This window comes from Podarcis bocagei, assembly GCF_964188305.1.
Source record: "Podarcis bocagei genome assembly, chromosome: 11".
Classification (NCBI taxonomy): Eukaryota; Metazoa; Chordata; class Lepidosauria; order Squamata; family Lacertidae; genus Podarcis; species Podarcis bocagei.
In genome coordinates, this window is record NC_138136.1 from 22,201,634 (window position 1) to 22,228,644 (window position 27,011).

Here is a 27,011-nt window from a genome sequence, read left to right on the forward strand (position 1 = left end):
GCTAACCCAGAAATATTACCTTGGGTTAAGAACTTTGCTTCAGGATGAGAACAGAAATCGTGCTCTGGCGGTGGCACGGCAGCAGCAGAAGGCCCCATTAGCTAAAGTAGTGCTTTAGGTTAAGAACAGTTTCAGGTTAAGAACGGACCTCCGGAACGAATTAAGTACTTAACCCAAGGTACCACTGTAACATGCTAATGAATGAAGGACCTTGTTTAAAAAAAATGGCATTCTGATGTGAAAACATGAAGAACTGAATGTAAGATTGGGAAAATGAGAAACGGAGAAAAATTAATACTGACACATTCAGATGGGCGGCATATAAATAATAAAATCACTATTATTATTTGCCTTCCTTAGTACTTAATTCTAAATGTCCATCTATATGTATAATTTTACCATGCAAATTTTATGCAAATTCATGTCCCTTTTGTCCTTTTCTAAGGATTTGAATCCAGGTATCCTCTGTTAGTATCTTGGCTCACAGTCAGAGGTACCTGGCCTCCCCCGAGGCAATTGAGCGAGATACTGTGTCTACCTTCCGTCTGCGACCTCCCGGCAGGCTAGGTAAACAAACCCGGCGATTCTTCTCATTAGACGTGAGATAGAACACACCCTCTGCTTCTCTGCTTCTCTCTCCTCTCTCCCTGCATTCTCCCAGGGAGGAGAAATGAGACAGACAGGAGTCCTTTCTACATGTTTATTCCTGTCACTCATCAGTACATAGAAATGCAACTGTTCCCTTCAGACTCCATCAGAAGAGTCACAACTCCTCCCCTGTACTTTCAGCACAGGTCACATGACACACTGAGCTAACATCCGGTGCTCAGTACAGAGAATAGGCTCCACCTTTTCTCCAACAGTACATCTGCAAAACACAACATCCTGTTTTGCATTCCAGCCATCTGGAGCTGGCTTTTGCCTTGGTGCTTTTCCCCAACATCCTCCCCCAAAAGCATCAATTGGCAAAACATGATCCAGAGAAGAGAACAAACAGTTGTTATACATATAACAGTCCCCTGTTGTTTCAGTTCCACCCTTGGAACTCCCCACCACTGGTTTCACCAGTGTACCTCTCTGGTTGTTTGGCTTCCAAGGAATGAGTGCTTCTGCATTACCTTGGCTTGCTACTCTCTGTTGTGTCTTTGTCTCTGACTTAGACACTGCTTGAACCTGCTTTGAGTTGTTAACAATAGCAACACATGCAACAGCTAAGTTAGCAAACTCTTTTGAGTACCTCTTTGGTGGTACACCCTTTGTAACTCTCTCAGACCTGCGTATGAGGTTCTGATCCTCTGTACTCACTGGTTCAACCTCTGGAACCAGATGCAATGGCTAACAGTGGTTCTTCCTTCATCTGTGAAGGTCTATCCATTGTGTGAGATTTTCTCTCAATGACTGTTACAACTGAACTCTCTGAGCTATCAGTGTCATCATCATCAGTTGAATTGTTTCCTGTGGGAAATGTGTGTTCTACAACCCGCTCTTGTTCTGGAGCACTCTCTAAAAACTTTGTGAGAATCACCTGACCAGATTCAGACAAAATTACTCTGTAGAGACCCTTTTCATAACCCACAAAAATGCCTCTGGCATTCTTTACTCCACCTGGAGCTTCTGTTCTCACATGAGACCCGAAAACCTTAAAATAGGCAACAGAAGGTTTTCTATTGAACAGCTTCTCAAAAGGAGAACACCCCAACTCTGTTGAGACTTTTCTCAATCACACATGAAGATAGGACGCTAGCGATTCGGCCCAATATTCATGTGGCAAATGTGAACTCAGCAATTGCGCATGCATCCCCTTTTGCAATTCTTTGTTCACCCTCACACAGACCCCCCTGTTCCACGCTTCGGTCGAAACAGCAACTTTGTGGTCTATCCCTCTTCCATCCAGGAACTTCTGAAACTTCTGTAACAGAAAAACTTGCTTCTCATCTGTGAAAAGACAATCAATGTTAGCATCATGCATATTTTTAACCTTGTCACAAAACTCCTGAAACTTTTCTAAAGTTTCTTGTGGTTTCTCCATCATATAAACCCAAGAATAATTAGTGAAACAATCCACACACAAAAGGTAATATTTTGCACTGCCCCTAGATGGTTCTAGAGGACCAATCACATCAGCATACACCCGCTGAAATGCTCTGTCGACCTTCGGCACCTTCCGGGCGCTCACACTGATCACACCTGCAAAAGAGATTTCGTTAGAATCAGAAGAATTACATTTCATGTAATCACTTTGATCAAAAGTCAACAAATACAGTCCATCTTTCTCTTTGGCAGTAAGAAACAGTTCTCCATCTTTGTAGATCTTGCAGCTTTTAGCATCATAGGACAGTTTCAGTCCTTTCTTTGCAATCTGCGACACGCTCAGCAGATTAAATTTCAGTTCTGGAACCAGGTAAACATCGCTTATAGTCAAGTTCAGACTCTCAAGATACACAGTCCCAATTCCGGTCGCTTCCAACTCCTGACCGTTGGCTTGTTTCACAGCGAAGCTTTGCTTCTTCAACGTCGAAAACAGTTGTCTGTGCGGGCATAAATGTTTTGTACATCCAGTGTCGATTATAAAAGCGTTCCCAACATCTGGTGTGGTTCCTTTCGCCATCATAGCCTTTGCAGGTTTCACCTGGCACTTGGTACGGCTTTTGCCTGACGCCTCAGGCTTCGTAGAGCTGCTCTTCGCTCCTTTTGACTGGTGTGGCTTTCTACAGCTTCGCTGTAGATGCCCAGTCTGTCCACAATTGTGGCATCGGACAGCACTCAATGCTACTCCACGCTCTCCAGTAGATTCAGCAGTGGGAAGATTCGAACTCTGTTCTATCCTCCCCCTGTCCTTCACTTCCAGTGCAGCAAGTCTGTCGTGTTCGTTCAGGACCACAGCACACACTCTTTCCGCGGTTAGCTGCGCGGCCGGTAGGGAACCAAGCTGACTGGCAACAACCTTGTAGGTGCGATTAAGGCTGTTTATCATCATGAAGCAAAACACTTCCTCCTGAAGACGGAAATTGCGTTCCACCATCTGTTGACGCAGAAACTTCATCTCTGTCAGGTGCGCTTGAACATCACCACCAGGCGCTAGTCTCAGATTGGTCAACTTCTCAAAATACAACAACGCTGAAGAACCAGCATCTCTCTGATGCGTTGTACGCAGCGTGTCCCAAACCTCTTTCGCATTTTCTAAATGCTGGATATGCACCAACTGCTCATCTGAGACACACAGTATTATAGCAGTCCGGGCCCTCACGTTCTGTGATTCCCAACCTCTGGTTGGTGCTGCAGGGATGGGGTTTTCAATTACATCAAAAAGCCTCTGATTCTGCAGCAGGGCCTTCATCTTCACAGACCAAGATGAATAATTGTCATTGGTTAAGGGAGGTGGGCAAGGCAGAGCTCCCCCTTTCTTGGCATCCATCTTGAAGCCAAGCCTCTGGCTCACACTGTCACTCAAGCTGTAAAATCCAACAGTTGTTTTTTCCTTTCTCATTCAGACTGCAATCTGTTTACGCTCTTTGCACCTGGCGGCTAAACGCTGGCTGCTATGGAAAGTCCCTTCTCCAAGAGCACGTAAACTTTGTAGCCAAAACACTCTATGGCTTTGTTTCGCTTTCCCAGGCTCACAATCCAGCCTCTTATGCCAGTAACTTTCCACTATCGTTACTTAGCAAGAGTGCATTCAGGACTTCTTATCTTAAACCACAGGAATTTGTGGAATGCAGGCTTCAGCCTCTGAGCTGCAGGCCTTTCCTTCCGGAGCTTTTGTTTTTCAAACGCAGAGCTCCCATGAACCAGGGAATTAATCAACCTGCGTTCACACTTTTAGCCCGAAATGCAGCAGCATACCTTGATCTCCGTTGCTTGGAAACACTTTCCTCTGGGTCTGTTCAGCTTCTGGCTTCTGTCAGACGCTTGCCTTCTCCCTTGGAGCAGAGGAGGACATTCCACCAGCCTCTCATGCAGAGGTCGATGAATCGCAACCATCCTCTGCTACCATATGTTAGTATCTTGGCTCACAGGCAGAGGTACCTGGCCTCCCCCGAGGTAATTGAGCGAGATACTGTGTCTACCTTCCGTCTGCGACCTCCCGGCAGGCTAGGTAAACAAACCCGGCAATTCTTCTCATTAGACGTGAGATAGAACACACCCTCTGCTTCTCTGCTTCTCTCTCCTCTCTCCCTGCATTCTCCCAGGGAGGAGAAATGAGACAGACAGGAGTCCTTTCTACATGTTTATTCCTGTCACTCAGCAGTACATAGAAATGTGACTGTTCCCTTCAGACTCCATCAGAAGAAGACTCGACTCCTCCCCTGTACTTCCAGCACAGGTCACATGACACTCTGGGCTAACATCCGGTGCTCAGTACAGAGAATAGGCTCCACCTTTTCTCCAACAGTACATCTGCAAAACACAACATCCTGTTTTGCATTCCAGCCATCTGGAGCTGGCTTTTGCCTTGGTGCTTTTCCCCAACATCCTCAGCGCTTCTCCAACACTATTGACTATGCCACACTTGTTGTTTCTGCAGCTGTATAGTCTGAGGGCTTTCTGATGTCAGCTTGCCAAAGGCAACTTCATCTTGCACAGTGCATGTATATGGGTTTAATTATCTTATTTTCTTTTAAAACCTTATTGATTTTTACATGAAGATGGATAGCTTGGTTAACAGTACAGAAAATTGCAGAGCGGGAGAAAAGAAAAATGTGGCAGCCATCTTTCTAATTGTTCATCATTATTGATCAGTTTGCAAGGCAGAGAGCTTAAGAAACCTGACCTTCAGTAAATCTTTAGACTTACAAAATGATTCTTGGTTTAGAAAAGCTATTCTTAAGGACATTTTGAGAAGAGACAAATTAAAGTAACCATATTTTTAATTTGGTGTTCTTAACATTGCCCGGCAGCCCAAATTCAATTTTTGAAGCTTTCCTGATCACTGTCTTCATTCTAAGATAAGTATCACCTGTTAAATATGCCCATTAGGGGCAGATGCCAGGCCAGTAAGCGGCAACCTCAGAGGACAAGCCTGTTGACTCAAAAGTAAGATCTACTGTGTTCAGTGAGATTTACTTCTATATAAGTATGCATAGGATTGCAACTTAAGTTTTTGATCTTTTTTAAAGTGTTTCTTTTAATTGCAGCTGAAATCCAAGAGAGTTTAAAGTATGGTCTGATTTTACAGTGTTTTCTCCGTTTGTGTTATAGATGCGACATAAACTTCACTCTTCTTGAAATGCTTATTATTTTAGGCATGATAGAAACTCTGATAATAAATATTATCAAAGCTCTATGAGATTCCATCGTTTTAAGAAAGCCAGGTATCAGACCTTCCAAGTGTCCCTCTTTTCCATGGACAGTCCCAGATTTACAGAAGCTGGCCCAGTTTCTGATTTAATCCCGGAATGTCCCGCTTTTCCTTAGGACATCCTTAAGTAACTATACAAACTTTAGAAGACATCTGAAGGCAGCCCTGTATAGGGAAGTGTTTTAATGTTTAATGTTTTATCGTGTTTTTAATGTTCTATTGGGAGCTACCCAGATTGATTGGAGAAACTCAGCCTGAAGGGTGTGGTGTTGTTGTTTAGTCGTTTAGTCATGTCTGACTCTTTGTGACCCCATGGACCAGAGCACGCCAAGCACTCCTGTCTTCCACTACCACCCGCAGTTTGGTCAAACTCATGTTTGTAGTTTCAAGAACACTGTCCAACCATCTCGTCCTCTGTCGTCCCCTTCTCCTTGTGCCCTCAATCTTTCCCAGCATCAGGGTCTTTTCCAGGGAGTCTTCTGTTCTCATTTCCTTCAGAATGGATAGGTTTAATCTTCTTGCAGTTCATGGGAGGAGTATAAATAATAAATTGAGAATGGTGATCATTTTATATATGTATGTTGGAAGCAGCCTGGAGTGGCTGGGGCGACCCAGTCAGATGGGCAGGTTATAAATAATAAAATTGTTGTTGTTGTTGTTGTTGTTGAATAGGAAATCCCTATTTTCATTGGAAAAATGTTGGAGGGTATGAAATATGTGATTACATCATAGCAGAATGTATTATATTAAGTGCTTGAGTGTTTAGTATTCCTATATGTCAAATGGCCAGACGTTTTCTGGAAAGCCTTCCACCCTCTTAATTCTTTCCTGTCACTCCACTTTTACATTCACACTCCTAAGACTGGGATGGGTCCTGTTAGTCTGTTGCAACCAAAACATCAAAGAATCTGGTGGCACCATTAAGACCAACCAACTTATTATTATGCCACAACAAGGCAGCTTTCCTGGACCGCACACTCAGGTGCTGTTTTTGCACCAGATGAGCCGGACTTCGGTCCAGAAAAATTCCTGCCACAACAAACGCGGCAAAAGCCTCTCTCAGGCGCAGCAAAATTCTCTTTGCTGATCTCTCTCTCCGCGCCCCCGCCGTTTTGTCACTCCACATGCACGTCAGCCAATCCCCGCGCTTCACCCCGCCTCCCTCCAGCCATGTGCCCAATGAGCACGGTCCGCCTGTCATCCGTTTTGGGAAGAGAGAGAGGGGCGGACAGTTGGGGGCGTGGTTTAAGGGCTATGAATTTTGCATAGGGAGATCGATACCGACGGCGGGTTGGGAGGCGAAACGGTGGGCGGGGGAAGGAGAGGTGAGAAAAGACGGGCGCGCTGCGATTGGCTGCGACGGGGATGCCGGCTGAGCGCTGATTGGCCCAGCGGCATGAGCTGCTGGACCGGGTGAGCGCAGCAGAAGGAACAGAAGCAGAGCTGGGGGAAGAAGGAGCGGGTCGCGCGTGGCCGGAGTCCGGGGGACCTTCGACGGGGCGCCGAACCGTCGCTCCTCGCAGCCCGGGATCCTGGTAAGCGTACGCGACCCTTTTGCCCGCCAGGGGAAGCGGGCCGGACGCACCGAGAGATGCTCTCTTGCTTGGGTCACCCGTGGAGATGCATCCCTGACTTTCCGCGCGTGAGCCTCTCGCCCGTGAGCATCTCTCGCTTCGCCCACGGGCGGCTAATTCTCGGTACCCGAAAAAGTGTGCCGTTTTCACACGTTACGTTTTCACGTGCCCGCATTCTGAGCCTCACGTGTGGAAACGAGCCCGGGCTTGTGGAAACGGGGAACGCGAAGAAAACCGTTCGCCCCGCGCAAACCTATAACATTGGATGTTCAGATTTGAAAGCAGTGGGCCGATTGAAATCCCCCCCCCCATGAACCCGAGGACAGGCAGCATGTTTGTTTATGTATCGAATTCATTGGTATCCTACTGCATTTATATCTCAGCCTGCCTCCAACGAGCTCACTGGTGGCGTATGTGCTCCTCCCCACTCCCCGTTTTATCCTCAGGAGGAGAATATCTGGTGTGAAGTTGATAGACAGTGACTGGCCCAGTGATTATAGATGGAGGCGTAGGGATTTGAACCCAGGTCTCTGCAGGACGCGGGTGGCGCTGTGGGTAAAACCTCAGTGCCTAGGACTTGCCGATCGCATGGTCGGCGGTTCGAATCCCTGCGGCGGGGTGAGCTCCCGTCTTTCGGTCCCAGCTCCTGCCCACCTAGCAGTTGGAAAGCATGCCTAAGTGCAAGTAGATAAATAGGTACCGCTTTATAGCGGCAAGGTAAACAGTGTTTCCGTGCGTTGCGCTGGTGCTGGCTCGCCAGAGCAGCTTTGTCACGCTGGCCACGTGACCCGGAAGTGTCTCCGGACAGCACTGGCCCCCGGCCTCTTAAGTGAGATGGGCGCGCAACCCTAGAGTCGGACACGACTGGCCCGTACGGGCAGGGGTACCTTTACCTTTACCTTACTCTGCAGATCTTGGCTGATGCATACATATCATCACAGTGGCATTCAGGTTATTCTGGAGTGAAAGGATATGCCGCCTTACTTTTTATTCTGGAGTAGAAGAATGTGGGGCATTACTCAGTATTCTGGATTAAAAGGATAATGGGGCATTACTCATCTCAGATGAGTCTGTTGTGGGTTTTTTACCCACTTGCCAAGGAGAGGCAGGGCAGGAGCAAATAGTTTCATCTCTTTGCTCTGAGCGCGGCACCTGCTTTCATAAGTGGATGTCTGTTAGGGAGCTGGCACAGAAGCCTCAGCTGTTATGGTTGGCCAAGCACCTTATTATCTGTCTGTGAGAGAGATAATGGGATGGGAACAAACAGCACATTTAATTAAGACCCATTTGCATAGTCGTATAAAAGTAGGTCACAGGTGCTTCTAAATAATAAACATTCGGACTTGTTTTTTGGCAGCTACACATTGTGCATAAATGCCTCTTTGGCCCTGTTGGTCACCTGCCATAGTTTAGCCAAAGGGAGGGGGGAGGCAGCTGCCCCTTCCCCAATCAAGCAAATAAATAAAAAATAACTAACTAACCAACCAATTGCATTGCAGATAGCTGGGTTCTGCCCCCTGGAACATAAATCCTGGCTACTAGAAGTTACCAGCTGGATGAGTCATTAGAGCTGGGATAGGAAACCTGTGGTGCTCCAGATGCTTTTGGCATGCTAGTTTATTTTATTTTAAAGGTTCAGTCAACTACAAATGTGCCTCTCAGTTAATCAGGCATCAGATATTATAAAAACAATATTTTAATGCATGCACTTATTGAAACTGAAAATGGCATCTTAATGGCCATCCTTAAAAATGTATACAGTGGTACCTTAGGTTAAGAGCTTAATTCGTTCTTGAGGCCTGTTCTTAACCTGAAACTGTTCTTAACCTGAAGCACCACCTGAAGCTCCCACTGCTGCATGATTTCTGTTCTCATCCTGAAGCAAAGTTCTTAACCCGAGGTACTATTTCTGGGTTAGCGGAGTCTGTAACCTGAAGCGTATGTAACCTGAGGTACCACTGTACTTTTAAAATATTCAGTCTATATTTGTACTGCTTCTCCTTTCAGTGAAGGTTTCATTTCTCTTTTGAGAACAAGCGTTTAATTTAAGCAATCTGCCACTTGTTGTGAAAGTAACAACCCCTTCACCCACAGTGGTTTCCTGCAGAGAAATAAATCCATGTAGGAAAATGTGTGCAGTCATATATGATGAGCATGCACATGGCGAAACAGATGGGTGCTTATCATGAGTGTGACATATAGATAGTGGTTGTACACACAGAAGTGAAACCCATCACTGGAATAATTGTATGTGAAGCAGTTTTACTCAATGGTATAATAGGAGACACTTCAGTCTCCATTTTAACAGGTTGTTATGTTAATGGAGACATCTGTGGGGTAATGTTAGGTTCTGTTTTTGTCCAACTGACTCTCTCATTTGCCAGTCCTCCTGTGCCTCTTTTCATAGTCTTCTCTTGAGCTTCTTTGTGTTTTTGGCACTAATATCTGATCTTGTAGGTGGCCTGTGCTGGCATGAGCCACACAACCCCTCTGAATGTCATTTGCTTACCTTCCCTGATGTCACAGAGGCTCATGCCAACCTGGAGCCATGGAGCAGTTTAAGCATATACTCATAGCTGTCAACTTACAGATTTGAAAATAAGGGACCGGCAGCCTCGAAAATAATGGATCAGCAGCCAAAATAAGGGATTTTCCGGGCACAGGTATGTTCAACTTCTGAGCCCCTCCGAGCCAAAGGCAGAAAGCCCAGCCAGCAGCCAAACAAAGCCTCAAGCGGTGGTTCCCACAGCGCAGCAACCCAGCAAAGGGGAAGCAGCAAGGAAAACCACAGTCACCTCTCCGCTGGGAAGCGCTGAGCAAAAGCGAGTCCCTAGGCAACGCGGCCGATTTGATTGGCACAAGGCATGCAAGCTCCACCCCCCAGTCGTTCTTAGACTCCTTATTGGGTGAGCAACGCAGTCAAGCAACACAGTTGGAGCGTCCCTCCTCCCTGGCCAGCAGGGAGGGAGAGGAGCTGCTTCCTTTGAAACCCAGGAAATTTAAGGGACATCATCAATATGGGACAGCAGCGGGACACGGTGCTGGGATAAGGGAGTTTCCCGCCAAATAAGGGACGGTTGACAGCTATGCGTATTCTCTAGAAATCTTAGCACCAGAGTCCCAAGCTCCATGTTCAACCTGTGTGATCCTTAACCACCACAGCCTTTCAAAGGTCACTTTCTCACTTGTTAAGATTGTTTGGTATTCAGAGCTTCTTCCAAGAAGGAGATTGGCAGTACTTGCAACACATCTTGGAATGTGTGCATTTTAATTGTTGGGCACTGCAATAATATATTGCTTCTGCTTTGTTGAGAAAAACACTTGCTGCTTACTCCAGATGATCCTGAATCATACAGCTGTGCAATTTAGAGAGAAATTGAGACTTGTATGATTATTATAGTGTTAACGGCAAACAGGAAACTGAGAAGGAACAGTAAATCACCGCCTTTTGTTTTTTTACATCCTGATTTTCTGCAGAAGACAGAAGAGAATGGCAGACTTTCCTGATGTAGTTTCTGTGGCTACAAAGCTAAAAAATGAGGTCATCCGGTACTACAATGTTGAAGATGATGAATGGAGACTTATTAAGAAAACAGTACGTTACCAAGTCGTTGCCTTTCCAAATTCTTTTCTTTTGTTAATAAATGAGTAGGGTGATTTATATTCTACTTTTGTGTTTTAGGTGGGCCTATATGGTGCGATGATAATGTGAAGTACCGTACATTTGAGTGGGTAGATTTCAGAGCCCTGATTCGGTGTTTTGTTTCTTTGAGTGATGAAAATCACACAAGGAGATTAAGGTCACTTTCCTCTTTTTTCTACCTTTCCACAAGCTAGAGGTCACACAGGATTTTGGTTGGTGGGAGGGCAGTCCTTTTGTTACAGGGAGACAGAACCTCAGTTATCTATGTGTTTTTATCAATTTTTATTGATTTGGAGGGGGCAGCTGCCCCCTCTGGCTACACCCATGAACCTCCATCAGTAGAAGAGGCTCCCTGCTTCAGACTTTGGCTCTCAAAACTTTTGGAAGTGTGTAGTGCTGGTTCATTAAAGCAGGTGGGACATGGCAACCTGTCCCCCTTTTCCCTCATGTGTTTATTTACTGTGTATGGTTTGGGGAAAGCTTGTTCTTATTTCCATCTGACAGTGCTGTCTCATTACTTAACTGCATGTGCAAATGCTGGCACAAGCATAATATACTTTCGCCCAAGGCTATAGTGATACTCATCAAAGCTCATCATATCTAGATTGACACTAAATCAGTTTTTTTATACTATCAGATTAACACAAAATTAACTTAAAATTTTCAGCAATTGTGTCAGTTGTGATGCCTACACAATGCCAAGGCAACCCAGTTAAAATTTGATGTTGTGATAGGGAGTCTTTTTGATGTGTGATTTGTCAAATTTAGTTCTCAGAGTTTTTCTTTTGAAACATTTTTTTAAAGAGGCATGGGATGATATGAATGGCCGTAGTTCATAGAGGATGTGTTCTCACATTTATTGATTTAATGCTATATTTGGGTGTTGGTTTTTCTCCTCATTCACCAGAAGAATTTACATGACAATTTATTGCATGCATATATATATATTTTAAAAAACTACAGTTGAATTAAAATGTGTGTACTGATGAACAGGTTGGTAAAAGATGCACTATATTTGAAAAGTTCCCTCGGTGGTCTGTGTAGTTCTCGATTCTGTCATTATATTTGTACATTCAGAGGTGTGAAGTGATTGAGTCATTTTTAATAAAGTACAAATATTGTGATCTTTTTTTTCTGCAGAAAGATACGACAGTTTGGCGTAAGCCATCTGAAGAATTCAATGGATACCTGTAAGTTAACTTACAGAGGAGATGAATTCTTTCATAAATATAATTTCCAGTAGCAAGGGAGGGGACTGTTTCTGAGAGGAAGAATCTGGCCATATTAGAGCAGAAGTGGGCCACTCCCCAATACATTGTGCCCTCCAGCCATCGTTGCTGTATCATACTTCATTTCAGGATAGTTTCTCTGCATCTACCATGGACATACAGTAAAAGAAAAAAATGCACAGTGGGTGTGGGTGGCTTTGAGTGCTTTGTGGAATATAAACGTGAAACCGTCACCTATGCATTTGTGTACATAATGCCTCTGGTGCTAAGCATCCTCCTCTCAATTGCATTTTGTTTGTTATAAAAATGGTTATTTCATTTGTAGACAGTTCTTGCTGTTCTCTGAGGCTGAGTAGGTCCTGTTGTAGCTTTCCTTTTAGGGAGTTCTCATTAAAAAACCTTTGGCAGATCTCCTCTTTCTTCCGCCTCAGACTGACTGAATGAAATCCAACATGGTGTGCCTCCATCCCCACCTTCAAAGATCATAGAAAATAACTTTTTGCTTTGGCACAAGGGGATTGCGTAATCTGAGGCATAATGGATGAAATTTAACATTCCTAAGACCCCTAGATCCTGATGGAAAATAAAAGAGATATTGGCACGTGCATGACCCATATATAGTTACTTTAAACTGGTGGAAAGTTGCTAGGCGCTTTGACATTTTCTAAGCATCATTGTATTAAATCTGATTCTGTAGCTACAAAGCACAAGGGATTGTGGAGGATGTTGCCAACAGAATAGTAGATCACATACGCCCTGGACCCTATCGACTCTACTGGGATAGTCTGATGACCTCGATGGATATTGTTGATGAGTTTGAAGAGGTAATGCGTCACCCATTTATCACACAACCAGAAGTTCTACTTGCATGCTTTTCATTTGGCACAGCAGTTGCAATGCAAGTTAAAGTTTTACAGTCAGCATGAAGGGAGCTTCTCTACTTGCATATATCCACACTTCATACCTTGTGCTTTGAGTGACACTTTAACCTTCTTGTTGGCAGTGGTAGAACCTGTGATGTATAAAAAATCCGAAGTGAACAAAATAGCTTTTGCAGTTTTCAAGAAAGCGCCTCATTTTGAGTAGCTGAAAACTAGGACGTACAAATACAACCATATCCAAGCTGTTTTGAGCATTAATTCCGATATAACTTCCAACTAAATTTGAACTATCCAGAAACAGTTGGCTTCAGTGGGAAAGTTAATCCCATTGTGATAGATTTAAACTCTTAACCTTTGGCTGCATCATGCTCTCAGTCTTTAATTTAAAACCTATTTTCTTTTGATGTCCAAAGTCTCTTTTCTTGGCCAAGAAGTGACCTTCAGCACAACTGTCCTGGTTTCAGCACAGCATCTTAATGAATCCTGAAACACAGGCAAACACCTTTTTTTTTTTAAAAAAAGCCTGTAGATTCTACACCAGTTCTGGCTATTTACATTTTGCCAGGCACCTTTCATTCTGATGTGTGTAGCTTTAAGCTTACTGTTTCTAGTGAATTTAACTCCTATTAAGAATCTGTTCCTAGCTTTCTTAAAGATGTTTATAATTTAAGACAAGACTGATGATTCATCTCAGCGTGTTGGAATAATCAGGAGCACTTGTAGGAAAACCTGATTGTTTCTTCAAGTAAGAGATATCTGTATAGTTCATTATTTGAGTCAGGCAGTCAATTAAATCCATATTAGGCCTGTAGATGGATTTTTTTAAAGTGGGGGTACACTGGTTAAGTCTCTTGTCTCTTTAAACTTAAAAGAATTCAGCTACATAGAGTCCTGAGTCATATCAAGAGATGGCAGCTGCATCTCTTCACATTCAAGAGACAGCCCTCTAACCACAACCCGCAATGTCACAGGCCTGATCCAAATTGGAGTAGGGAGTGGAGCTGCTGCTGGAGAGCTTAAAAAGATGGAAATGTCGTGATTTATTTCTGGTCTCATCTAGTTTGACCCTTCAACACAGTCTCCATATTGCTTGGCATAGCTAGAAACACTAAGTTTCTACAAATGAATACTACCTAAATGGGCATTTTGTAATTGCACTGCAGAACTGTTGTATTATGCGGTACACCACAGCTGGCCAGTTGTGGAACATCATTTCTCCCAGAGAGTTTGTTGACTTCTCCTGCACAGCAGACTACGAAGACGGGATTCTGTCATGCGGTAATTCTAATTAAACCTCTTCTATCTTCTAATCTTGCTGTCTAAAGCACACCGAAACCTGTAGAAATCAAATCTGTGTACATTCGTGCTGCTGTTTGCAACAGATTATTGGTTTGACACCCACTTCCTCAAAGCTAAAATTAGAAATAAACTAGCGCCACGAAGGAGGACATCCTGTCTGTCGCTTGGCAGATCAAAAGTACTATACAAAAGTCACTTAGTGCAAAGGAAAGTAGAATGAATACGATTGCTAACTTGCATTTCCTGGTGAGTCAGCTGCACTTGGCCTGAGATGAGGATTGACAGGTTGAACCCGAACCCTGGGCCATTCCTGACTGCCTAAAATGCGGAATTTGAGCAGGCGCTGCTTGGCTTGCCCTGAAATCATAGAATCGTGGAGTTGGAAGAGATCCCAAGGGTCATCTAGTCCAACCCCCTGCAAAGCAGGAATCTCAGCTAAAGCATCCATGACAGATGGCCATCCAACCTCTGCTTTAAAACCTCCAAGGAAGAAGAGTCCACAAACACTGGCGGAGGAAGAGGAGTGCGGGGAGAGCGCACCGCCCTCGGCCGCGCGATCCCAGTGGGGTGCCATCGCGGCTGCGCCCCCCCCCCCATGCTGGGCGCCACACCCCTAGGACGCGCACCAGCCCTGCCCCCGCCTGCTCTCCGCCCCCCAGTGCCAGAGCATGAAGCTCCACCACTGTCCACAACCTCCCAAATCCAGTTCTCTCTTCTATGTAACTGTTTTGGGGAGCAAAGAACCAGACCTAGATTTTGCTTGGGAGATTACCATGTTCAGACCAGATTCAGAATATTGTAAATATTGCACATTAACTTAAAAAGGTGTTCTTGGGTAACTTTGTCCCCAAATCCTGCCCCTCTCTGGATGGGGGAAGGTTGGTTTGGGTAGCTTCTTCTAGACCCCACCATTTCTTGTTCCAAGAAATGGACACGTTCCCCACATGATTATAAGGTACTGCCTTGGACAGAAATCCCTCAGCTTCACAAGCACAACTTGAACAGAGGCAAGACAAAGGACTACATATTGGAACTTCCCTTTTTTGAAAAAAATCTGCATATATCTTCTTCAGGTTTGTCAGCAAACTGCTGAAACTCTAGATCCCCTGAGTCTGGAGTTTGGGGTTGTTAGAAGGAAGCTTACCTCTCCCACAGGATCCTTGGGATCCTGGCTGTAATAAAATTCTTAAAAAGATTTCTCAGGAATAAAACTAGGTGCCTTCTCTTTACTTGAGAGGTTCAACCCACAACTGTGTTTTATTTTAAAACAGGTGTCAGCCTGGACTATGGTGAAGTAAAACCGGGTTATGTTCGAGGTTTTAACCACCCCTGTGGCTGGTTCTGTTTCCCTCTCAAGGACAATCCTAGACACAGCCTGTTGATAGGCTTCATCCAGACAGATTTGCGTGGGATGATCCCCCAGTCGGCGGTGGACACGGCTATGGCCAGTACTCTGACTAACTTTTATTCTGATCTCAGAAAAACCCTGAAAGCATAATCTGCGCTGACCTCAAGCTCTGTGTGTTCCTTGCAATCATATTCTGCACCTCATAGTCAATTCTCAAAACCTTAGGATAGGTTGGAAGCTTCCTGCATGAAGGCCTGTAGTATTTTCCTTATAGGTGCTGGTAGTCCCATTTGCACAGAAGAACTGAAAACATGTTTACTCTGAAGTAAGATCCACTGAGCTCAATGAAACTCACTTGGCAAGCTTTCGGCACATCGTTGCTTCTTAGCCAAGCCGTGGACATAGAAGCCCATGACACTCGCACAACCACATTCTGGACAGAACTCTAAATCAGAGTGTTCTAGCAAGTTGAGGGAAAGGATCTCTTCCCTGCAGGAATACAGTCTGTGGGCTGGCCTACACAACATAATTTCCAGAATGGTTGTAGCTCCAAAGCATGCAAATCACAGTGCTCACATTTGTAGCACCCCCATGGAAGATGCTGGTTTTCACAAAGGGAAGCTGTAGAACTGGAGGGTGAAAACATGTTCTGCTCTAGCTAATTTCACCCCTAAAGGAAACTAGGCAATAATAGGAAAGCTCTGCCATCCAGCAACCCCTTTATTTACTAAGACTGCTTTACTAAACGTTATTACTAGGGAGAAGCCTCATTGAGCACAGTAGGACTTGCTTCTGAGTAAACATTGAAGGCGGCGGCCTGTAAGAGTGGGAACAGCAATACACTGGCATCTTTTCTTTTCAAGGGCTAAATGTATGAATGCGAAATACTAATGCTTTCATGTACTTTATGTTGCTTGCTAATCCTGATCTAAAAGATGGTTCAGAATCTTTTATCTTTAAACTAAAAAGCTTGATGCACTGTAGAGAATTCTGTGCTCCTGTTTCCATACTTTACTGCTTTATAGAGTAATTTTGTCATTGGTTATTTGGGGTGGCATGCAACTGAGTCTTACTCAGAGTAGAGCCACTGAAATTAATGGACCTTGCTTAAGCTTTAATTTCAATGGACCTACTCTGTATAAAACTTACTTGCATACCACCCATTTTAGCCAAAAAGTTTGCAGTAGTTGTTACTGATAACAAAATAGTAAAGCATGTGGTTATTTGCAAAACTGCTCTGATTATTACTAGTACATGGTGACAAGTTTCAATTAGTAACATCTGTAAAATGTATTATCCTTCAATAGGAGATTGGAGGGACTTAACAGTGCTTAACTTTGACTGGGTTCACCTAAGAATTGAATCAAGATTTTCCATAAAAACAGTTTAATAATATCTAAGGCCTATACTCCAGGACATTGTTTTCTTAAGATTGCTCTTATGTTAACTTGCCAGGAAAGAATTCATTTGAGACTTTGGTCGAGCATAATCTTCTTAAGGCTTCACGATGATGTTTATTTTTTTAAATTGTTAATATGCTTCAATTATTTAAACAGATGTTTTTTAAATTCACTTGCTGGTACAAGTGACCCACAGTTCTACTGAAATGACTACTAGTCATTGAGATGGTGCTAGTGCTGGAATAATATATAGGAATAGTGCTGCAGTTCTGTATTACAACTGGTGAGAGATTATTTATATAAGATGCTTAAGATGTATATTAAAGTATTCAGTTCAAAATATTGGTGGTGGTGGTTTTTTTAAAAAAGAAAAAAAAATAAGATGACGCTGCCAGTCACACGAACCTGCTTTATACAGAGTAGCTGGGGAAGTGCAGCCAGATGGGTGGGGTAGAAATAAATTATTATTATTATTAGTCTGCCTAGTCCAGCATTGTCTGCTTCAGCCAGCACTGAGTCTTCAATGTCTTGGACAAACATCTTTCCCAGCCTTTTAGCTGTGGTTAAAGCAAAGCATGTGCCTAGGGGAACTGGTTCTGGCCAGCTAGTCCCACCCACCTGTCAATTGCCTGATGTCACTAGGACATCAGGTGACCCAAACAGGGCTTGAGCTTGCTGCCAATCAGCTGCTTGGCGCTGACTTCAAGCCCTACAGCCAATCCCAGCAGGCTCGACGCCAGCACTTATCAGCTGTTTGTTCATTGACTAGAAAGACTTGCCTATCAGGAACGCACCTTAAGATTACCAGTTGTGCACTGGCTGCTGCATCTCTCTACCTGCCCCATGCCTGACACCCCATAGCATCTTTGTGACAGGTGTGGGTGATCTGGAGGAAACATCTTGTTGGGGCTGTGGACTTTCGACACTTGGTGTATTTTTATTGTGACAACGAAGTGCAAAAGTCCATGAGCATATTTTTGAGCTTTCCTTCCTAACCACAAGTTCACATGTGCCTATTGTGAGCCATCGTATCATAACGCACCAACTTAAAAGCTGGTGTTGGATTTCAGGAGTTACTACGCAGATTTTGGGGACCTGCACAGATGTCTTTCCTGTCAGCTCATCTAATGTAAACATAACATAAAGCACAGAACCTGGACACACTCGGACAGCTGGAAATTCTTCCAGATCCTATCCAGTGCTCTGTCACTCCAGCATCACCCATCCAAATCAGAAACTCTGAAAGGCACAAAATTGAGGCTGACTCTTGGGTTGTCACTGCATTTTCCATTTTCACAAATATATGGTGGTTTAAGTACCTGCCCCCCCCCCCCCCGCCCGTGGTCTCTATATAAAACTCTGATACCACAGAATGACAAACAGACTTTTCTAGACATATGTGTTTATTTTTATGGTACATGCAAAGTACTTCTTAAACTTTTCAGCATCAAAGTGCATTCTCTTCATTCTCCAGATAATTCGTTTCCATATGGGCATATGAAAGGCTAGGTGAGTTGCACTTATTAAAGCTGCAAACATGCCTAATTCTGAGACTTCAACAGTACTGACTTTATCATGTGATAGAAAGGTTTTGCAATCTTGATCCATCAGATTCTTGGTTATAGTTTTCAGGCATTTCCACACACAACTATTTCTTGTTCTTTAGTAACATTGCAAATGGTTTTTTTTTTTTTATACACTAAGCAACAAAAAATGTGCTAGATGTTTGGAGCAAATATAACAAAGGTGGGGAAAATATACAGTACAGGGAATGCATACATAGCAATCACACATACACAAGTGTTGCCCAAACCAACTCTAAGGGTCCTTTGCTAGTGCTACTTTTGTGCAGCATATCTTGGGTTAACCATAATCATTCAGTGCTTTACCTGAAAGTGGTCCTAGGTGACAGTCCCACAAAAAGTGCACATATTTCATTAATGGGAGGAAAGGAAGGTTTTTATACTTAAGTCAAGTGCCTTAGGCCACAATCTAACACAGTTAAGTGTGCTTAATCTCATTCATTTTATAGGTTTAAGGCTGAAATTTCTATATACCTTTGCCTCAGTTCTATTAACAGTGTTTACTTCTGAGGAGACATGCATAGGGTTGTGTTGGACGGTGTCTCCTTTTAAGAGCCTAGAAGTACACATCCCAATATTGTGCCCACCAAAATCCTGAGCAGGAGAGAATTCCTCTTCCTTCTTAAGTCAGAAGTAATATTAGCATTTATAGACTGCTTTCTATACACTGATATATAATTAGCACAGTAACTTTTACAACAGTCCTGTAAGGTAGGCCTATATCATGAGCCTATATTGCACATGGTGCTGGAAAGTTGAGGTTCAGAGATGCCAAGGGTGCCAAAGGCCACCTAGGGAGTTTGAGGCAACCTCTCTTCACTTAGCCACTACACTAACAGTGCCAGGCTTCTCCAATACGAGCCAATATTAGATGAGAATCCATAAACTACTTCATGGTTGTGCAAGGGATTGCAGCTGTGCAGCAGGCCATTCAATTTTTGCAATGAGAATCCTGAAGTTTTTGAAAGTTTAATGGTGCAATTGAGACCTTCCATATCCATGCTTTTCAGACATGCTAATAATGCTCTAGCTGCATTACAAATTGGTTATTAACAACCTAGTTCTCTTATACTAGACATGTATTCCATATTGCACACTTGAGATTATTAAGCGGCAAGTGGTCTGCAGATACATGGTCATGGTTGGGTTTCTGCCATATTCCTTGATCCCCGTTGTAAGAGTCAACCTTAGGCACTCCTAATCTGCTTCCAAGTCTGTGCAGTCTCTTTACCTGCCGTTCTCAATGGTCACGATGCATGCTGACCCCCGAAATCCTTTCTGCCAGGTTCTCTACTGATAATGCAAAAGAGACAACACAGTGAAAGAGCAGTGGAAATTATGTACAGCTACTCACATGAAAATGCAGCAGTAGGAGCAGCAGGATCAGTTGCTCTGCTTGAGGGAACCCTATGTCCTCAAGGTCTGCAGGAGTACAAAAATATTTAGGGCAAAAAACCCCCCCAAGCCCATGGAGGGCTGAGTTTGCTCAGTAGGCATGGGATGCTCTCTGGCTGTTAGGGAAAAAATGGGAAACCAGGTGGGAAGGGGGAATAGAATGAAGTGGCTGGAAACTTGAGCAGGGGCAAGCCACACTGCAACATTTAATTGCAGATCCCCTTCATCCCCTATTATTAGCCTTGACATTATGCATTAACCATGGGTGTAGACTGGCTGAGCAGAGACTTAAAATCAACTTACAGTAAGTCATTTGATGGATTTGTTGCTGTTCTGCAACCAGGAACAGTTGACAAGGCAAAATAAGTTAGCACTCACGAGAAACATATTCTGTTAAATAATTTTATAATAGTACCTGCTATACGAGACCCTAATCTTATCTCACCTATCAGAATAATAAAAATACCAGTGTCTAATTAACTTTACCAATAGCATGCATTCAATGTTAGTCTACACCTCATTTTCTTCCCCTGTCACAGGAAGCTGCTTTCATACCATTATGTGAAATGGTAATGCTATTCCTTAGGCAACCACAGAATCAAAGTTGCATTTTAAGGCTGCAACCTTATGCACACTGATCTGGGGAGAATGTCCCGCTGCATTCCACAGAGCTTACTTTTGAGTAAGTATATGTAAGACTGAGCTGAAAGACTCTTATAAACTGGAATTTCCATGACCCATACAGAATCAGATATAACACACTCCCTTAATTTGCCCTGATGCTTATTATTAGAGCATATGGTCCAGCATGGCAGAGATCAGAGAATCATAGAGTTGGAAGGGACGCTGAAGATCATCTACTCCAACTCCTTGCAATGCGAGAATATGCAGCTATCCCATGCAGGGATTAAACCTGCAGCCTTGGCATTATCGGCCCCTTGCAAACTGAGCTATCTGCCTCTGTGTGCACATTTAATACTGAGACTTGCAGAAGGGGAATTATTTCTAACACCCTGAGCAGAAATCATAACAAGGATTTAGCAATCGGATCTGGTGAACACCAACAGCTTCTGAACTGCACTGTCATCTGTTAGCCATACCCCATAACCTTCCATGGGTTTCGTATTCTGGGTGTCTTTCAAACATTTGATTACAGATCACAACCATAGAACTATTCCTATGACATAACAAGCAGCAGTAATAAATCCTCCTTAACAAGCAAGGGTGTGATGTTTGTGTCCGGGGTGCCCAGCCTGGTGCCGTTCAGATGTGGGGGCTACAACTTGCATCAGCTCAGCCAGCATGACCACTGGTCAAGGCCAGGGATGATGGGCGTCCATGGTCCAACAAGATTGGAAAGGTGCCGTGTGGACTATCCCTGCTCTAACAGTTTCATTGCCACAGAAAACGGGTAGCACCAATGCAGTGTGGAATCTTGGTTTCCCAAGAGCACAGATCATTTTGACATACTTGATCAAGTGCTTGTCATGATCAGATTTACACACCAAATCAAATGTATCTAGAATAAGTATAGCTGAAGGTTCTGGACCAAATTTTGAACCTTCAGGTGTTTTGATTGTCCCCAGACCTCACTGCTACCAAGATGCTGATTTTTAAAAATATATTTTGTGTGGTTCGCAGCACGAGTAGCTTCCAGACTTCTGATAATATGCTACCAGAGGAGAGAGAGAGAGAGATGGAGATGGAAACTAGTTTTCTGGAAGGATTTCTGAAGCAGTTGTATAAGAAGCTAGGAAATCACTGCATGTACCCTGTGTTTCCCGAATGGCTGGATTTAAAAACAATTCTGTTTTCCTGGCAGCAATAACCAGCTTCCAACTTCAGGCTCAGTACCCAGAACACATAATGCAAGTCACAGTGTGCAGCTGAGAAAGCAGCCCTTGATTCATTTCAAGCAGATATGCAGCTGATTGTACCCAGAAGCTGTGATCTGGCACTTCTGATGTGTGCACAGAACTTCACATGCAAAGGGGTCGCCAGCCCTCTTCTATATCAACTCATATTGCATGCAGTGGGCAATCTCCATGCAAGTCCAGAGCATTCCTCTTCACAGAAGAAAAAGAACTAGCCCCACCTGCAAACTGCTTTGGATTGTGCTGTGCTTTTCTAGCTAAGCACTTCGAATTCTTCCTTTTGCCAGACAAGCAAACCCTTTCCAAGAACAACATCTTGGAATCAGTTCGTGTACTTGGGCACAATGATTCCATGTGCAAAACAAATATTTTTCATGTAAGATCTACTTATTTATCCATTTATAAATGAGTTAAAATATCATGGCAGCTTTCAAAAGTCATATAGGACACTTTCACTGCAAAAAACTAACTTAGTATTCTGTTCTGTCGTTATCAGAGTTTTAATTTACCAAGTCTCGTAGAAATATTATTTAATTACTTTTCTAACTACAATAGAACAGAAGACACAAAACATTTGCCTCCTCTTGGTTTCTGTAGTTAAACTGATTCTTGTTTTTCTGCAAGATAATACTATTTCAAAGGCAAATAAAAAAGAATGCTAGAAATAACTAACGTATTGGGGTATTAGCTGTGTTCCTGAAAAGCAACAGAGACTACAGTACTACACCCACTTACCTGTGAGTAAGCTCCACTGAACTCTGTGGGGCATACGTACTTCTGAGTATAGGATTGCACTAAAAGTTAATTGTTGCATGCTAATTTCTTTGGATCGTTTTTATCTATACGTTAAGAAATTCGGGTGATACAAAATGTATTACAAATGCTATCCATTCTGCTTATTTTTCAACTCGCATAGGTTACACCTGGCAGAGTAAAGATTGTAACACCTATTATACACAAGTGCCTGAATAGAACATTTTCTTTCTTTTTTGCAGTGACAGTGTCCTATCCTAACCTTAACCTGTTCTTTACTGGCACACTTATACTGATCAAGTCTATGCTGACAGATCAAACAAAAAGGAACAACAACTGGCTACACAATTCTCATGTATCTCTAATCATGCAAGCATTTCTATTGCTGCCCATGGCAAGTACCTTGACTGGTATCCTAAAGCAAAAGTATCATGCTGTTGAATATTCTTCTTGCAGGACATTAATTGCAGAATCCCCCTCTGTATAAACAGGTGCACAGTTTCATAGTCATGACTAATTCCAATTGTACCTTAACAATGGCACACATACCTGCTCTGTTTGAGTGCTATCCTTAACATTGTTTTGTAAAAGTAATACTAGATAGTAATGTGACAGAAGTCTGAAGATATTCTAGTTATCATCAAAATACTGTACAGAAATGGTTACTTATAGAGGTAAGGCATTCTTAAGGAACATAGTTTCATAGCCATTCGAATAAATCTTTCACAGGAATCAGTGGAATGTTTTTTTGCATATAAATATTTAAGTTCTCAATTGTAACCATTTGTAAACTATCACGGATGAATGCAAAATATTTCATATGCCATTTAAAAAACACTTGGCAGGTCTTAGCGCCCATTGATCTACTGGGTGATTATGAGTTTGAAAAGAAGCAGATTGAAGAAATGTCAAGATCTCTCTAGAAAATCTTGTATAATAAGCCATAATCATCATTCACTTCAGAGGTTATCTATCAACACTCTACATGAGATATACATGTTGGTAATAAGGAGTGTTCCCTGCTCTCCACTTCATTCGTTGGTATTACTGTAAATATCACTTTATCCATGGCATGCCATTAAAAGACTGTGAACGATTTATTTTTTTTCAGAAGCAGTCACATGCATTTTGAAGTTCAGGTCACCAGCTAGAGCATTTTCCATCCCAAGGCAAAGCCACTCAGAGTAGCCATGCTTGTAATTTGTTTCTGAATGGTATCTTGGCTGGTGCACGGAATGACAGAACTTGGCTGGAATAAGATACCCCAAGATTTAAGACTCTCCTTCAGTTGCTTCTTCGTGAGCGTCCTCTTCATGAGATTCAGTGAAATTTGCTTCTTCTTCTTCTTCTGCTACTACTACTTCTTCTTTTTCCTCCACGCTGTCCTCTCTTTCTGGGCGCAGAGACTGCCTTTGGCTGGGCTTATTGCTGTCGTGGGTGCTGTGGCAGCTTGCACTCCCAAGACGAGTTGATGCAACAACAGCTTTCACTGCAGCCTGGGTTTCAATAAAAACAAACAAGAGTGGTTAGATTTCTTGGCACCTATGCTGTGGTTTCGTGGCACCGATCCCATCTGTCTCCACTGTGTACCAACCCAGGCAAGGCTATAATCACTTCCTAGTAGATTCTCTCCTACATAATGTATGAATTAACTCTATTTAGACTTGCAGGGGTTCAGACAGAATGTGTCTCCAAACTGAACAAAAGCCAAAGTTACCGAGACACCAGCTGTTTCTGCTAAGACTGGGTGATATGCAGCTGTGCACATATAGAGTAGGTTTTAAGGGAATAAACATGTTTTATCCACACATTTCCACCTTTTTAGGTATTCTTTATAGCAGCCCCTCCTTACTTTTTTCTAAGTGTGTCACTATGAGGGATGGGGGAGAAATTCAGTTCACTTTATAGTGGTACCTTGGGTTAAGAACTTAATTTGTTCTGGAGGTCCGTTCTTACCTGAAACTGTTCTTAACCTGAAGCACCACTTTAGCTAATGGGGGTCTCCTGCTGCCGCTGCCCCACCACTGCACGATTTCTGTTCTCATCATGAAACAAAGTTCTTAACCCAAGGTACTATTTCTGGGTTAGTGGAGTCTGTAACCTGAAGTGTCTGTAACCTGTAGTGTCTGTAACCCGAGGTACCACTGTACATTTAAAGGGCAAACCTACTTCTCACTCTCCAAAGTAATACACAAACCAAAAGATAGCCACACTTCTCTGAAGTTCTCTGGCCAGGTGATGTGCACAAAAATCCATGCACTTTGGTGACACATGCATAAAAATACACACATCAGTGAAAACAGCATGCAAGTATGGTGTTACATAGTGGAGCCCTTGTGCTGTCTTCCGTTAACAAAGCGAGTTACTTGAATCCATCCAAAAGTAAACAATAACACCCCACCCCCCTGAAATGTACCTTAAGTTTACGTCGAGCATTGAATTCTTGGAGTTTCTTTTGGGCTGTGTCCATATGAGCGAAATTGGCTGCCTTGCCTGTGACCCAAGGGTGTTGTAAGGCTTGAAATGTGGTGAGACGTTTCTTGGGGTCAAGCACAATTAACTTCTTAACCTGCATAATAAGATGATTTAAAAGTAAGGGAAAAAACGCATTCCTCGGAAACCTTGTAGGCTCCAACCTAAGGATATATGCACAATTTCATATCCTAGCAACTTGCTACCCAACCAATATCCACTTCTAGCATCAAACAACTGCTTAGAAGCAACGTTAGAGTAAACCTGGTGTGAGTGCTCCGCACATATTATTTATGATTAATTATTGCATTTATATCCCACTTCTATTTCTCCAAGGAGCTCAAGGTGGTGTATATATTCTTCTGCTCCTCTTTCAAATTCCACAGCAACCCTATAAGGTAGGTTAGGCTAAGAGGCAGTGACTGGCCCAAAGTCACCCAAGGTAGCTGAGTGGGAATTGAATTCTGGTCTTCCAGGTCCTAGTCCAACACTCTAACCACTGGGTAGAAACATCCAGTGAACGCATGGATAGAAATTCTCAATGCACATTATCCCTCCCCCTCAAAAAAGGATATGGGAAGGAGTCAGCTTGTGCCTCTAGCATCCAAAGACTGTTGCCAGCTGAATCAGCATATGAACTGGGCCAGTAACGTGCTAAAAGTGCATCTGAACAATACAGTGGTACCCCGCAAGACGAATGCCTCGCAAGACGGAAAACCCGCAAGACGAAAGGGTTTTCTGTTTTGGAGGCGCTTCGCAAGACGAATTTCCCTATGGGCTTGCATCGCAAGATGAAAGCCCATAGGGAAATGCTGGCGGTCGGGAGCAAAGACTTTCGCCCACAGCCGGCCTTCAGAAGAGGACCTCTTCTGAAGGCCGGCGAAGGGCAAAAGTCTTTGCTCCCCCCCCCCCCGCCTGCCTTCCCCCCGCCTGCCCCGGGAGATTTTAAAATGCTGGGGGTTGGCAGCGAACGCTTTGCTCCCGACCCCCAGCATTTTAAAATCTCCCCTGTCCCGGGGAGATTTTAAAATGCTGGGGGTCGGGAGCAAAGCGTTCGCTGCCGACCCCCAGCATTTTAAAATCTCCCCCTGTCCCGGGGAGATTTTAAAATGCTGGGGGTCGGGAGCAAAGCGTTCGCTGCCAACCCCCAGCATTTTAAAATCTCCCCGTGTCCTGGGGAGATTTTAAAATGCTGGGGGTCGGGAGCGAAGCGTTCGCTGCCGACCCCCTGCATTTTAAAATCTCCCCGTGTCCCAGGGAGATTTTAAAATGCTGGGGGTCGCTTCGCTCCTGACCCCCAGCATTTTAAAATCTCCCCCTGTCCCAGGGAGATTTTAAAATGCTGGGGGTCGGCAATGAACGCTTCGCTCCCGACCCCCAGCATTTTAAAATCTCCCCGGGACAGGGGGAGATTTTAAAATGCTGGGGGTCGGCAGCGAACGCTTCGCTCCCGACCCCCAGCATTTTAAAATCTCCCCGGGAAGCGCTCCCGCTGCCCCCGGACCTCTTTTGAAGCAAGCGGCTGCGGGGAGATCGCTTCTCTCCGCAGCCGCTTGCTTCAAAAGAGGTCCGGGGGCAGCGGGAGCGCTTCCCGCTGTCCCCGGACCTCTTTTGAAGCAAGGGGCGGTGGGGAGAAGCGATCTCCCCGTGCTCCAAAGCCGGGCGGGGGGGTGGGAACACCTGCCCCAGCCACCCCGCTTCGGAACGCTGCTCCGAAGCGGGGTGGGGGGGCGGGAGCACCTGCCCCAGCCGCCGGGCTTCGTAGCGCTGCTGCGAAGCCGGGCGGGGGGTGGGAACACCTGACCCAGCCACCCCGCTTCGGAACGCTGCTCCGAAGCGGGGTGGGGGGGCGGGAGCACCTGCCCCAGCCGCCGGGCTTCGTAGCGCTGCTGCGAAGCTGGGCGGGGGGTGGGAACACCTGACCCAGCCACCCCGCTTCGGAACGCTGCTCCGAAGCGGGGTGGGGGGGTGGGAGCACCTGCCCCAGCCGCCGGGCTTCGTAGCGCTGCTGCGAAGCCGGGCGGGGGGTGGGAACACCTGCCCCAGCCACCCCGCTTCGGAACGCTGCTCCGAAGCGGGGTGGGGGGGGCGGGAGCACCTGCCCCAGCCGCCGGGCTTCGTAGCGCTGCTGCGAAGCCGGGCGGGGGGTGGGAACACCTGCCCCAGCCATCCCGCTTCAGAACGCTGCTCCGAAGCGGGGTGGGGGGGCGGGAGCACCTGCCCCAGCCGCCGGGCTTCGTAGCGCTGCTGCGAAGCCGGGC

The 27,011-nt window shown here is 44.5% G+C and overlaps 2 protein-coding genes across 3 annotated transcripts in view; one reads left to right on the forward strand and one right to left on the reverse strand.

Moving 5' to 3' along the window:
- The first annotated feature begins 6,686 nt into the window (after nucleotides 1–6,686).
- STARD4 (StAR related lipid transfer domain containing 4) lies at nucleotides 6,687–17,015 on the forward strand. Its single transcript, XM_081213383.1, has 6 exons — nucleotides 6,687–6,834; nucleotides 10,351–10,468; nucleotides 11,657–11,706; nucleotides 12,443–12,569; nucleotides 13,790–13,904; nucleotides 15,197–17,015. The coding sequence occupies exons 2-6, from the start codon at nucleotides 10,364–10,366 to the stop codon at nucleotides 15,421–15,423; spliced, it is 624 nt and encodes a 207-aa protein (XP_081069509.1). The 5' UTR covers nucleotides 6,687–6,834; nucleotides 10,351–10,363; the 3' UTR covers nucleotides 15,424–17,015.
- Nucleotides 17,016–18,058: 1,043 nt separating this feature from the next.
- CAMK4 (calcium/calmodulin dependent protein kinase IV) overlaps nucleotides 18,059–27,011 on the reverse strand; it is an 88,028-nt gene continuing 79,075 nt past the window's right edge. For both annotated transcript variants that reach the window (XM_081213792.1, XM_081213791.1), the window contains 2 exons: nucleotides 24,695–24,847; nucleotides 18,059–23,774 (listed from right to left, as the gene is read on the reverse strand). In XM_081213792.1, coding sequence (XP_081069918.1) covers nucleotides 23,550–23,774; nucleotides 24,695–24,847 — 378 coding nt within the window. In that variant the 3' untranslated portion in view covers nucleotides 18,059–23,549. The remainder of the gene's footprint in view (nucleotides 23,775–24,694; nucleotides 24,848–27,011) is intronic.

Bases quoted from the DNA above. Each gene is read 5' to 3' on its own strand.
- STARD4 (XM_081213383.1), top strand. From the start codon at position 10,364: ATGGCAGACTTTCCTGATGTAGTTTCTGTGGCTACAAAGCTAAAAAAT. The intron at 11,707-12,442 runs GTAAGTTAACTT...CTGATTCTGTAG, and splicing joins GAAGAATTCAATGGATACCT to CTACAAAGCACAAGGGATTG. The intron at 13,905-15,196 runs GTAATTCTAATT...ATTTTAAAACAG, and splicing joins AGACGGGATTCTGTCATGCG to GTGTCAGCCTGGACTATGGT.